Source organism: Hyaena hyaena, unplaced genomic scaffold (assembly GCF_003009895.1).
Source record: "Hyaena hyaena isolate Hyena2069 unplaced genomic scaffold, ASM300989v1 scaffold_80, whole genome shotgun sequence".
Lineage (NCBI taxonomy): Eukaryota > Metazoa > Chordata > Mammalia > Carnivora > Hyaenidae > Hyaena > Hyaena hyaena.
The window spans coordinates 3,732,652-3,746,806 of NW_024080712.1; the positions used below are offsets into that span (position 1 = coordinate 3,732,652).

A 14,155-nucleotide genomic window follows, 5' to 3' on the forward strand; every position below is an offset into this window, starting at 1 on the left:
TCATTGTTCTTTACGCCTGATATGTTTAGGGAGGAGTGTGTGGCTTGGCCATCTAGCAGAACTCATGTTCCGAATTTTGAACATATTAAAGAGTCAAGCTAAATCTGAAAACAACCAGCTCTAAAGCTTTTTAGATTTGTGAGATAAACAACTCCTAAAAGATCCTTTTCCAAAAGTATTTTCTTTCTTTCACTTTGTGTTTGGAAACAAAATCAGATTTAAAGTTGCAAGAAATGTCCGATGACTGCAGTGCCCTTTACTGAGACATTATTCTGCATATTCTCTTTGTACATGGACGTGATTACTATTATTATTTTGCTGTTGTTACTCTGAACCATTTGTGCCTACCTTGCAGACATCATGGCCCTTTGCCCTCAAATTCTCACCCTGGATCTTTTAGGAACAAGGACATTCCCCTGCCAATTTTATGTATTATTATTTTTTTTTTTGAGAGTAAGAGAAGGGTCTGTTGAAGCCTTCATAACCAAAGTGTGGGCCAGTCCAAAGTGCTGACTGTGGGGCCCTGTGCAGGCTCCCACTAAAGGCAGGAGAGAGAAGGCACCACCGCAGGACTGGAGGACTTTATTGTTGCCATAAAACATATTTTTTCCATGTTCTCTTTAGACACATGAAATGAAGGCTGCATTCCCAAGATCTGGCTTGTGGCTTTAAAATAAAAAAAAATATTTTTACAGTATTCTTTTTGGAGGGATGAAAGCATGTGTTTTATTAACATTTCCCAAACTCTTTTTTTAGGTTTTAGGCTGACAGGATTCAGCCTGCAGCCTGCTGCAATCGAAATACATGCACTTTTAGAAATGACACCTTTCAGTTAACTGAAGGGGAAAACTTTCTTCTGGGAATCATCATCTCCCTGATAAAGAACTCTAAAATCCCTGTGTGCGATCAGCACAGTAGGGGAACGCGCAGGTGATCCGGCTTATCTCACCTAAAGTGTCAATGAGTTTTGCAAGCAGTTTTCTGGGGCTTTCGCTCATTGGTGGTTTGGGCCTCATTCATGATATTCTTTAGAGACCCGGCCCAGTGCAGGCGGCGAAGAGTTGCCTGGAAAGAGGTATAAACAGCACTCTGGCCACTCCGGGAAGCGCTCGAGCCCCATCACCTCCCAGCCAGCGGTCTCACTGCGCTCACAGAGCCCGGGGCTCTCCGAGGGGCAGCCCAGTTTTTCCTGCTAAGAACCCAAAGGACTTGCTCAGAGCTGGAATTCGGCGAAGCAGCTTGCTCCAACACGCCAAATCTGCCGCATCCCCAGTACCCCACCCTCCAGCCTCTGCGCTCGCTACCCACAACCCCAACCCCAATTCGAGGACTCCCCGCCCCCACCATGCGGAGAGTCTCTACCCTAACTCCTTGGGTGCGAGGAGGTGTCTTTGCGTCGGAGCGCGCCGGGCACGGCGAGGCCACCAGTGACTCCCAGCGGCCGCACAGGGCGCTGCGCCCCCCTAGCCCCGGCCTCCCTCCGCCCTGCGTCCGCCCCGCCGCCCCCGCGCCGCCTCCTGCGCCCGGGCTGGAGGCGGATTCCTCTCTCCGGGTTTTCAAAGCGCCTTTCCGAAACCTCCCCGCCCGCCCAGAGAGGGAGTGAGATCCCGGGCGCAGTCGCTCCCCGGAGCGGCCGAGGGGCGCGCGGGGAGAGGCCTGCGCCGGGGTACTTTCAAACTGAGGCGCGCGCACACACTCACACCGACACATACACACACACACACACACACACACACACACACACACACACACACACACACACGCCCATTTATATAGGCGGTGGCGGCGGTAGCGGCCGGGGCGGCGGCAGCGGCGAGGCAGGAATGATGGAGCTGAGCCAACCGACCGGGGTTGGAAGCAAGTGAGGAGAGCCCAGGCGCACCCCGGGATTTCTGTGCCCGGCTCCTGTCATCCTACCCAGGGAACGGTGCGCCCGGAGGAGGACCAGGTGGACTGATTTGCTAGAGGGGCGGGGAAGAGGAGGAGACCAGGTGAACGGAGGAGCCGCCGCGTACCCGGACTGCCCGGTCGCGCCTTTGCCCGACTCCGGCTCCCTCTCCGCCCAGGTGGGCGCGCCCGGTTACCCGCTCGTCAGGGGCGCTTGAGGAGACCAGAAAGTCGCGGCTCGGCTTCGCGGGATGCCTTTCGCCAAGAGGATCGTGGAGCCGCAATGGCTGTGCCGGCAGCGGCGCCCGGCGCTCGGCCCCGCGGAGGACGCGAACGGAGGCAGCGCTGAACCGCCGCCTCCCCTGCAGCCGCCCGGCCGACGGGACGAGGCCGTGGCGCCGGGGCCGGAGGATCCTCCCCGTGCGCCCCCCGGGCCGCCGCCGCCGCCGCCCGCGCCGACCGACCAGGCGGAGCCGCCGCACGGAGAGGCGCCAGCAGCGGGAGAGGAGAGCGCGGCGGGGGTCGCGGAGGCGGCGGCCGCGGCCGGCGAGGCGTCCTCGGCGGCGGCCGCGGCCGTGCTGCTCATGCTGGACCTGTGCGCGGTCAGCAACGCCGCGCTGGCCCGCGTCCTCCGGCAGCTCTCGGACGTGGCCCGGCACGCGTGCAGCCTCTTCCAGGAGCTCGAGAGCGACATCCAGCTGACCCACCGCCGCGTCTGGGCGCTGCAGGGCAAGCTCGGCGGCGTGCAGCGCGTCCTCGGCACGCTGGACCCCAAGCAGGAGGCAGTGCGTGAGTACCCGCGCCGTCCGCCCGGCCCTCTGCTCCAGCGCCGCACCCTCTTGCCCTCCCCAGCCTCCGCAATCCCAGCCCCGCGGCGCCGCGCCCGCTGCAGCTTGCACCTTACTCTCCCTTCCCCACTCTCCCCTCCTCTGGGACCCACCCCAGTCCTCCTCTCGCTGGGAGTTCCGGCTAGGCTGGGGGCAGGGATGCAGTCGCGGCGGAGAGAAAGTTAAAGCGGCGGCCTCGGAACTCGCGGGCAGCCACGGGCCCGAGAGGGAGTGTGTAGGGGGACACCGGAGGCAGAGGGGTCTGTCATTCATCTCCCGAGCTCGTCTTCCTCGGCCTTCCCCGGGGTGCGGGAGATTGGTGCAACTTCTGTGGTTTCCAGCCTCCCAGCCCCGAGCCCTGTAGTACCCCCCGTGCGTGCTGGGGGGGGGGGAGCTCGAGGGGTAGCGAGTGCCCTTTTAGGGTTTTTGCCACGCCGTGGCGATTTTGTCACTCTTCCTGTTACCGCAGGGTCTGCGCCGAGCCCCGAACTTGTGCCTTGAGCTGGGGTGGACGCAGCGCGGCGCAGCACGCCTCGCAAGTGAACTCCAGAGCCTTTGCTCCAGCCTTGTGGCCGCGGAGAGGGGCGTGCGGGGAGGAGTGGTCCAGGCCCTGGGGAGATCCATGAGGTCCCTGGGCATCTTTTCTGCGCCCACCAGCACGCGGTTCGTACTAAATGGCTCTGTGGGCTATCTGCCTTCGGAGCCTCCCGGAGGCGTGTCCCCGTTCCCGGTCCCCCCGCCCTCCCCGTGTACCGTCACCCAAATCCACACGCGTGTGGAAGACCCTTGTGCATCTTTGCTGCCTTTTAACTTCACGACACACTAGGGCTCCCAGTAAATGACATTCTGTGTCATCTGCCCTCCCAGAGGCGCTCAGGAGGGTCCCTTGGCTCACGGTTGGTCACATCAGGCGGCGGCACAATCCTTTAGGAACGAACCGACGGTGGGCGGGGACGCGAGGCCCGCGCGCCGGTCCTTTGGCGCCTAGTCTGGCTGCGACGCTCGCGGTGAAGGTGATGTCAGCGGCTCTGACTTACATAAGAAGCTTCCCCCGTTGCTGCAGCAGCTGCGCCGGAGCGCGGTGGCCGCGCAGCGCGCGAGGCGGGGGCGCTGTCGTGGCATCCTTCCTCGGGGATTTCCGGACACCTCTGCCCTGCAACCCAGCCCTGCGTCCTCGCCGACACTCCCCACTCGCTCACCCCCCCCCAAACCCCCATTGCGCCGCGCCCCGGGAATTCACTGCTTTCCTGCAATAACAATAATAATAAGCCTAATGAATAAATGATGTGCGCGATCGGTTTTCGAAGCTATAAAAGACCCAGAGTTGGGTTAATGACTAGTTGTTTAAAAGGGCAATTCCGGGATGAGTTCTGGAAAGAATTAGGATTGCTTGAGGCCAAGTCATATTTTACTTCTGGGACTTGAAATGAGCGCTTTAATCCTGCCTCCTTTTTGCCCCCCAAACCACACAGCAGGGACAAGCCCTTCACTTTCTACAGCGCTGATATCTGGGGCGTGCGGTTGGGGTGAGTGGTGAGTTCACTTCAAAAGAAGTGGAGGGAAGTTGTGCAGACTGTTGAGTGGTGCATACATTTCTCTGTGTGTGTGGAGGGGGCACATCGCTCCTTAAATTAGATTTCACACACTGAGTGAAACTCAGTGCTGGAGCAGAATGTGCCCCCTCCCCCCCTCTTTCTTTACAGACAGTAGTGACTGGGCAATTATGTATTGGGAATTTAGCACAGCCCTCCATGTTCTTTTAAAAGAGTACAGACTAATGGTTAATGGAGAAAAGAGAGGATTTTTGATGACTATATGCTCTTTATTTGTGTTTATACATGATTAGATAAGTAAAGATGGGGCTAATTAATACCCAGGGCTGGGCTTAAAATCTCCTGTTACGTTTAAATTTTTCTAAAACGTTATCTCCACACGTTGTGTCCAGATCTCTCTCTTCTCTTGTCCATATAAACTTAGGATGGTATTGCTGTTGCCTGGTGTCCTAGAAAACGTAACCTTTGGAAGGAAAAACACAACGTTACGTGTTTTCGTGTGGGTTTCCTAGCATGCAGACACAGAGACGGGGGTTTCTGTGCAAGTAGTTTATTTGAGAGTGGATTCCAGGAAGCCTGAGCGGGGAGTGGGGAGGTGAGAAAGTTCATGTGTGTTGTGAGCTGGTTACCGCTGTGGGCACCTGGGGTTCAGTCCAGCACACACCTCCGAAGTGTCCCACCGAGCGGTGAGGAAGCTTCAGTATTTAGGCACCACCTTCTACCCCTCACGGATGGAAAGTAACACTGGGAGCATGAACCCCGTGGCTCCTGGGGCCTGCCCCGTGTGTGGGCTCTGCATTCTCCTGGGCCAGGCAGAGAGTTGCCAAAAGCCTATGTTGTGTACGGGAATGTCTGCTGGGGTCCTCCGGGGAGGGCAGAGGGGCTGTGGGTGCACTACCAGTGGCATCCAACATTATGCATCTCCAGCATTGCTCAAAGCCTAGCGAGTTTCAAAGGGCAAGGAAGCCTAAAAATAACCCCTGCTTCCTTTTCTCCTTGTTTGAAGGTGTCTGGGTACCTCCATACCCCCTGTATAGCCTTCCCACCCTGCACATCGTCCCTGTGTAGTCTGCAGGCTGCCTCATCCATGCACAGATGCCTTCTGTTGCCCTGAAGCCAGGCTGGGGTGCCTTTTGCAGGGGTGACCTGATCTGATGTATACTTGAGTGAAGTCACTCTGGAGGCAAGCCTAGAGGCTGGTAGACCAGTTAGGCAGTGCGACTGCTGATGGTGGTCAGGACTTGAGAGGTATCTCTAGAGATTGTGAAAGGTGGTGGGATTCTGAATTCATTTTGGAAATAGAATTGACAGGATTTATTAATTGGATTGGGTACAAGATAGGAGAGGAAAAAAAGTTTTGTGGACAATTCCTATTTTTTGTCTTAAACAACTTGTAGAAGGTGGTACTATTTCCAGAAATGGGTAAGGCTATTGGAAAAGTGGATATTTGTGTGTGTGAGCAATAGTCTTGTATTTTTGCCATGTTATCTTGAGATGCCTTATGTGTCTTAGACAATTATATGTGTGAATTCCAAATTCCAGAGAGAGGCCCAGGCTGGAGATCTGAGTAAGGCTTACGGGTAGAGATGGCTGGCAGGCTACTGAGCTGGGCGGGGGGGGGGGCCGGGGATGGGGTACTCCTACATGATTACAGCGGGTTTTCTGAGTCCCATGCCTGGTGAGGTCATCAGCTGAGATGGTGTCAGTAACGTGAGGAGAGAAGGCAGGGTGTTAATGTTGTCTCAGGGAGGGAATACGGATGCGGTAAGGAAGTGTAGCAGGATTACCTGGCTGTGTTGAGAGCCTTCTGAGATTTATGGTCATAAACTTGAAGTAAGTCCAGCTTTTCAGTCACTAAAACCTGAGACTTTGGAATTACTTCATGAGCCTCGACCCCAAGCCTTTCATCCTTAGACATTTTCATGTCGTTGGCATTTTGGTTGCTGTTGATTGTATTTGGTTACTGAGTTTTAAAGCAACTTTTGTAATGAAGTTTAACATTCCTACAGAAAAGTGCAGACACCATAAATGTACAGTTTGGTTAATTTTCACAAAGTGAACAACTCCTGTAACCATCACCCAGATCAAGAAATAAAACGTGGCTGTATCCTGAAACAACCTCTCTTTACTAGTCACTGTCCCCCTCCCCAAAGGTAACCACTGTTCTGACTTCTACCCCCATCAGTTAGATGGTTTTGGTTTTGAACTTTATGGAAGTGGAGTCACCTAGTGTATACTTTTTGTGTCTAGCACTTTTCACCCAACATTATGTTTGTAAGATTTCTTCCATGTTGTTACACATACAGTAGATTGTTCATTCTCGTTGCTGCATAACATTCCATTGCATGCATAGTCCACAGTTTTTTGATTCATTCTCCTGATGATGGACATTTGGGTTGTTTCGAGTTTAGGACTTTTGCACATTTTTCTCCATGTGTTTTGATGAGCTAATGTATCCCCAACTGTTTGATATATATCTAAGAGCCGAATTGCTGGAGCACAGGGGATGGATATGTTTGGCTTTGGTAGCTACTGCCTGCCGGTTTTCTAAACTGGTTGTATCAGTTTGTGCCCCCAAAAGTATACGAAAGTTCCAGTTGCTCCATGTTCTCACCAACACTGGTACTGTCTTTTTAATTGTAGCTATACTGGTGGGTTAGAATAATAAAGATCTCATTGTGGTTTTAATTTGCATTTCTCTGGTGGCCTGTCAGATTGAGCACCTTTTCATGTATATTTTTGACCCTTTGGGTATGCGGTTTTGTTACCCGTTCATGGTGTTTGCTCATTTTTCAATAAGTTTTCTTGTACCTTTAAAAATTGTCTTGTAGATGTTTATATATTGTGGATAGATGTTATTTGTGAGCTCTAGGTATTGCAAATACCTTCTCTAACTCTGTGGCTTGCCTCTTTACTCTCTTAGTATTATCTTTTGGTGGGCAGAAATTCATATATGTGTGTGTGTGTGTGTGTGTGTGTGTGTGTGTGTATTGTAGTTCGGTCTATCAATCTTTTTCTTTGTGGCTAGTATCTTTTTTGTGTGTTCTGTTCCATTTGTTGTTAAGTTCTTCACAGACCCCAAGGTCATAAAGATACTCTTCTGTGTTATAGAAGTTTTTTGTTTTGCCTTTGTCATTTATAGCCATGAGCCATATGGCATTGATAGTTGCAAATGATGGGAGGTAAGGGGTCAAGATTAATTTTTTTCCATATTGATGCACAATCCATTGCCACTTACTGAAAAGAGAGCATCATTTCTCCGTTGCATCAAAGTGACACTTTTGTCATCTAGGGAGTGGATTGATTGTATTTTGTGGTTAGCATTCATTCAGTTGTGCTATATGTCAGGCCTTGTGCTATTTATAGGAATTACTTATTTAATCTTCACAATAACTCTGTGAGAGAGGTACTGCTATTTTCCCACTTTACTGAGGATTAGCAACTTGCTCCAGGTAGCAACAGCTAGAAAATGCTGGAGCCTTGAATTAGGATCCAGGGCTAAGTCTACAAGCTATGTTTGCAAGCACTAGACCTTTCTCCCATGCACTGCCACACAAATCCAGGGCAATTACTATATTAAAATCAAGGCCCTTCTATATGCCTCTGTCCACCTGACAAGCTTCATCTCTTGCTCTTCTATCTATTGTCCCTCTCTGCCTTCTCCATCTATTACCCTGATCCAGTCATACTGAACTCTTGGGTGTTCCCCAACTTGCCAGCCTTTCTCATTCTTCATGCCTATGTGTATACTACTCTTTGCTTTTGGAACATTTCACTGGCTGGTTCCTACTCATTCTTTGATACTCAGCCAACACATCATCTTCCCTACGAAGTGGAACCCGATTCCTTGCCTACCACCTCCCTGCCTACAAGTTTTCTAGAACTCTGTGCTATCTTTTAGCTTTCCTCATTCTGAACAGCCAACAGTGTTGGTGCTCTGTCTGTATTCCTTCAGCCCTCGCCTCTCATGCTGAAGGCTGCTTATGGTAAACTCCAGACTCTGCCTAGGGCTTTTCTTCCCCCCGGCTAATGAACCATGATTGGTCTTGAATATAGGGGAAGCCGGAAGTGGCGGTGAGTTAAATGCTCCTGGAGCAGCACTCAACCAATGATGGATGGGGCATTGGTGGGCGAATGCCTCCGCTTCCTTGCATGTTGTACACCATCTCTCAGGGCATCCCGGTAGGATTGAGCCCTAGGTGCCCACAGTGCTGACTGTTTGATAATGCACCTTGTATGCTCTGCCTGCCTTTCTCCATCTCCCTTTCTCATTCCCCTGTGGGTGGTTCTTGGGGCCGCTTTCCCCATAAACTACTTGACCTTGTACTTGCACTCATAAGGTCTGGGTTCAACAATCTGTTTAATTTTTGACCTGTGAGGGCAATGACCTACGGCTAGGAGTATAGTGGAGGTGATGTTTCTCACTCTCTTTCCTTGAGCTGTCTTAGCCACATGCCCGGCCCCTCCCAGATGCCCTGCAGTGGGTCTGGAAATAACTTCTTACCCTTTAGAGGAGATCTTCCGTGCTTCAGGGGTGAGAAGGGGCGGAGAAGGAACTCAACTCTACTATGATGAAGACACATCCACTCAGTTCTTTAGTGTTCCATTGGCCAGCCTTTGAGAGGACTATTTATGGACCTGTGGAATGGGGTCAGTAATGGCCCCAGGAGATCCAAGCTCCCTGTTTGAGAAGCATAATTTCAGCCAGAGCAGAGCAGACTCCGCTAAACCCAGAAAGATACTGGGAAGTAACACATTGGGTGAATCCATTATTTGGCTTATATGGTAACGCTAATCATGGGTTTATTTTGCTCCTAGAGGGATGATCCTTTCCCTCCCCCATTCTGTCTGTTCTGCCACTTTCCACCCTCCCTCCCCCGCCCCTTGCAGTCTGGTTAATGTGTTGTTTGGGATGTTTCGGCAACTGTGGTTAGATTTCTTTTCCTCCTGTCTCTGCTCAGCGAGCTTCTCTGATGCGTTATGAGATCCTAACAGCTCCATCGAAAGCTGCTTTTAAATCCATCACGGAACAACTGAGAAGAAAGCAGTCTTTCAAAGGTTAATAATTCATGGTTGTAATTTCCTCATAACTAGTAACAGCAACACCTTTCTTTCTAGACTCCTCTTGTTGTTGTATTGGATTGGGCTTTAAAATCAAAACTACTGAGCTACTTTACCTAGGAAATCCTTGAGATTCTGTGGGGCTGATAATGCTCAGGCGGTAACAAAAAAATTTTTTTTCTTCCTGTTTGTGGAGGCCTTTCCCACATAATGCCATCAGGAAAGTGTAAATTCCACATAAGCTCTCAGAAATGTCTCCAGTCTCAGAGCTTCTGGTCTACCTTTAATGGGCATTACCTTTAAATTGCAATGACGTACGAAATCTCTTCTGTTGTCTGAGTCTTAAGAATTCATTGACTTCATATAAAGCTTTGAAATTTTAGGGACAAAGGCAATTTTAAATGTCATTGGAATTTTATTTTGACAGCTCAATTTTATTTATTTTTCCTATTAGAAATTGTGGAACATAAGATTTTGTAGGACACTGTATTAGAAAATCACGGGAAGAGTATGCCTGGAACAAACCATCAGTCACAAAAATTCCTCCAAGTTCATTTTGCATCAAGAATTCCTTGTGAATCCCATCTTAATAATGAGCAAAATAAAAAATAATGAGGTGGAGGGGCACCTGGGTGGCTCAGTCAGTTAAGCGTCTGACTCTTGACTTTGGTTCAGGTCATGATCTCCCAGTTTGTGGGATCCAGCCCCACATAGGACTCCCTGCTGAGCATGGAGCCTGCTCAGGATTCGCTCTCTGCCTCTCCTCTGTTCTCTCTTTCTCTCTCTCTCAAAAATAAGTAAATAAACAATGAGATGGGAGTGGTTTTGTGGAAACAAGGATTTGGAAAGTCCTTCTATCAGACTGCAAGCCCAAAAAGGGCAGAGATCCCGTCCAGCTCATTATTGTGAATGACGAAGACAGACTTGGTCAAATTTTGTTTCTGACATTAATGTCCATTGCTCAATTCACTAATGAACATGAGAAGGGTAGTGTGTTCTGAAACAGGAATCTGAGGACCTAGGTGTTCATATGCTGAAAGATTACTTAACTGTGAAGTACCTAAGTCCTTGAATGTGAAATTAACCAAGAATAAAATGAATTTAACAAGAGTTGGAGAATCTTGGGATTCTCAAAGTTGGGAAAGACCTGAGTACCTATCAAATCCAACCTCCCAGTGAGGGTTGCAGAGCACAAGTGGACCCATTCCTTTTTTCGTTTGAACACTCTGCTAGGACCAAGGTGACCCTTGCTGTTTTAACCATTACATGACATTGTTGCTGCATTATCACTCTTAGGGCCTGCAAACTTTCTTTACAGCAGCAGTTGTTTTACATGGGGTTTCCTCTACTCCATTGTGCACTTGGTATTTTGAACTTAAATTTCACAAGACTCCCCCATTGTCTCTGTTAAATTGAATCTTGCTTGCTTTGCTCTTTCATTTCCAATCAGTGGTGATGGTTTAAAATCTTGATTCAGTGTGTCAGCTACTGCCCACAGCGTTTTGCTCTCTGCAAACATAAACATGATTCTAGCCCATCATCCACATCTTTGATAAAATGATTGTTCAGATGGACTCAAGGCCAGAGTCCGTTGGCAGGCAGTACTGGCAATGTCCCTCTGAGATGGTGTCTGTTAATCACCATTCCTTGGGTGCCATTGTTGCAGCTGCCACAGATGTGCCCCCCACCTTCCCATTCAAACCACATTTCTCCACCTTGCCCACAAGATCTATCATCATGAGCAATTGTCAAATGGTTTGCTGAAATCAAGATATCATATGTCCGTAGCATTCGTTTGATCTCCCCATCTAATAATCCTACTCAGAAGGGAACTGAGGTTAGTTGGGCTCAAACTGGACTCACTCACAGCCAGTAGAGGGGCCATTTAAATGTTCTCGTTGAGAATGGATAAAGAGTTTATTTTGGGGACTCCGCTTTGGTGTTTTGGCCATAGGATGGCCACAGCATTGGCCTGCAAGGGGGCTTTCTGGGTTCTTGGGGCGATTTCTCTGACTCAAAAGTGCCTGGTTTGTAAAAGGCAGAGAATCAGAGGGCTTCTCTCTTTTAGGGACCTGGGAGAACCTAGTGTCCTTGTTCTTTGTGCCTTTGGGAAAGGTTTGGAGTTCATGACCTTTGGCGTTTGCTTAGTCTCCATTTGAGTAAGTTGGGCGAGTGTCCGGCTCCTCTAATTGTTGAGAAGCAAGTGAGTATGCTGTTAAGAGTGCAGGCTCTAGATTCAGACCCCGAGGGTTCAAATCCCAGCTCCATCCCTTCAAAGCTCTGTGCCTTTGGACAATTTATCGAATTATTTTTTCTTGGTCTCTTATGGGATGGAGATAACAACAGTTCTTACTGGTATCCGGTTGTTGACAGAATCGAAGGAGTCAAGGTGTACAGGCACCAAAAACCGTGCCTGGCACCATGGTGAGCTCCTAATAATTATTGGCTGTCATTTTATTGGCACTATAATTGGAGCATGCCAAGTGGGAGGTATGTGGTAATTCTTTCCAGGTAAGTGAACCTTGTGCCTAAACCTGTGAAATGCTGGGTCAGGGAAGGGGACAGTCCAGCCAAGCAGTGCAATGTCCCTATGCACAGTCAGAAAGCCATTAAGATTCCTATGCTCTTTCTGGGCTCTTTTTGTTATGCAGAGAAGTATAGAAATAAAATTTGACCAATACTCTTATCATTTCAATTCATTCATTTATTACAGGCCAGGCACTATTCCAGGCACTGGAGTTTCATCAGTGAGCCGAATGTTACGAAGAGCTTTCAGCAGAGAGAGAAAAACCATCAAGAACAAACATCATATCTTTAAGGACATTACAAAGTATGTTAGGAGGTTGTGTTATGGGCAAAAAGAAACTAGAGCAGGGTAAGGGCGAGCCAGAGGACTCGAACCTGAGAAGGTTTGTGGCATGGGGTTGCCATTTAAGTTTTTTTATTTTAATTTTTTTTTAATTTTTTAAAAAATTTTTATTTCTAGGAGAGAGAGAGAGAGACAGCATGAGCAGGGGAGGGTCAGAGAGAGAGGGAGTCACAGACTCTGAAATAGGCTACAGGCTCTGAGCTGGCAGTCAGCACAGAGCCCAACGCAGGGCTCAAACCAAAGAACCGCGAGATCATGACCTAAGCGAAAGTCGGACGCATAACCGACTAAGCCACCCAGGCGCCCCTTATTTTAATTTTTTTTACAGGTAAGCTTCATGTCCAGTATGGAGCCCAACGTGGGGCTTAAACTCATGACTCTGAGGACAGGACCTGAGCTGAGATGGAGCGTCGTATGCTCAACCAACTGAGCCCCTCAGTGCTCCCGAGTTGCTCTTTGAAATGGTGTGGTCAGGTGGACCTCCCTATGGGAGCAGTGTTTGATGCAGGTTGGAAAGAGGTGGTGGAGCTAATGGTGCAGGCAGCTGGAGGAAGAGGGCTCTGGCAGAGCGAACCTGGGCTTGTACAAAGGCCCTGAGGCGAGAGCAGGCTTGGCTTGGTGAAGGGATGGCAAGGGGGCCCCTGTGGTGGACGTGGAGTAAGGAGAAGAGTGGGAGAAGAGGAGGCCAGGGAAGTGCGACGGGAGGTGGTTCATGGAGGGTCTCGTATGCCATTTTGAGGCCATTTACTCTGAGCGAAATGGGGCCTCATTGGAGTGATTGAGGCCTAGGAGTAGCAGCATTGACTTAAGAGTTGAAAGGGATCGCATTGACTCTTGCGACTGGAGGAGGCTGCGGGGAGGCAGGGCTAGAAGCAGAGAGCGCAAGCCTCAGGCTTTCCGTGTGAGAGACATAGGTGGTTTGGCGGAAGTAGCGAGAAGTGCTTGGATCCACTTTGGAGCTGTTGACATTTTTTGTTTCATGTTTTAGGGCTAGGCGATGCAACCCATGGAGAAGGGCATAAAACTGAAAAGGAAAGGAAAGCTCTCCTCCCCTCTTACCCTGCCAGACGCGCTCCAAAAGAATCCGTGTTGCAATGTGTTCAACTCCTTCTAGGAGCACAAAGTCTTACATATGTCAAACGCCTTTTGTAAAGCCACTTCTGAATGTCGAGGGAGTTGGCACTTCTGGAGTCTTGTTGATTAATCTTATTTTGCTGCCTTGGACAATTTTAAAAGGTGTTCTAATTAAGACTTAAAAAAAAATAAAGTCACGGTATAATTTCCATACTGTCAAGTGTGTAGTTGGATGAGTTTTAACGACTGTATTCACCTGTGTGACCCACACACCCCTATTAAGATTGAGACCCTTCCTGCACTCCGGATAGATCATGCTTGTTTGAGTTAGGAGAGCAGTGTTGGAACTCGGGTGCCCTCACCCTAGCCCCTGCCGAGCCTGTTGTATGACTGTGGGCATGGAAGAAGACGTTTCTGGGGGAGGGGGCTTCAGGGTTCTCCTGTAGGATCCCACTGAGAACTAGTGACTCGGCGCGTGAGACTTCCAAGACCATTTGGAACGGAGGCGTTTCCTCACTTTGGCCTGATGGTGCCGGCTGTTTATGACATCTTGGTGCTGAGCTGTAGGGAGGATCTGGGACAAGGACAAGAATCTGGCCTCAGAGGCCCCGGGATTAGCTTAGAAGGAGGAGTTTTTCTAAGATAAAGCTAAGATAACATTTTCAAGGAGCAAAAGGAACTCGTTAATCTTAGGCCCGTTGTGAAGTAGCAGGGGTTCCTGATGTGTACGTGTTTTCAGCCAATGCTGATGATCGAAGCCTGGATGGAGGATGACGAAAGTCGTCTTAAAATTTGATTTCTGATTATTCTCTTCAGAGTGCATTCAGACTTGTGAAATAGGAAGTCCTCTTCTGGAGTTCAGCAACTCTTGATTTTGAATGCTA

At 49.5% G+C, this 14,155-nt stretch overlaps 1 protein-coding gene across 2 annotated transcripts in view; it reads left to right on the forward strand.

The window, feature by feature from the left end:
* The first annotated feature begins 2,138 nt into the window (after window positions 1-2,138).
* Window positions 2,139-14,155, forward strand: part of NHS (NHS actin remodeling regulator) — a 345,744-nt gene continuing 333,727 nt past the window's right edge. For both annotated transcript variants that reach the window (XM_039233929.1, XM_039233930.1), the window contains exon 1: window positions 2,139-2,676. In XM_039233929.1, the coding sequence (XP_039089860.1) occupies window positions 2,139-2,676 (538 nt within the window). The remainder of the gene's footprint in view (window positions 2,677-14,155) is intronic.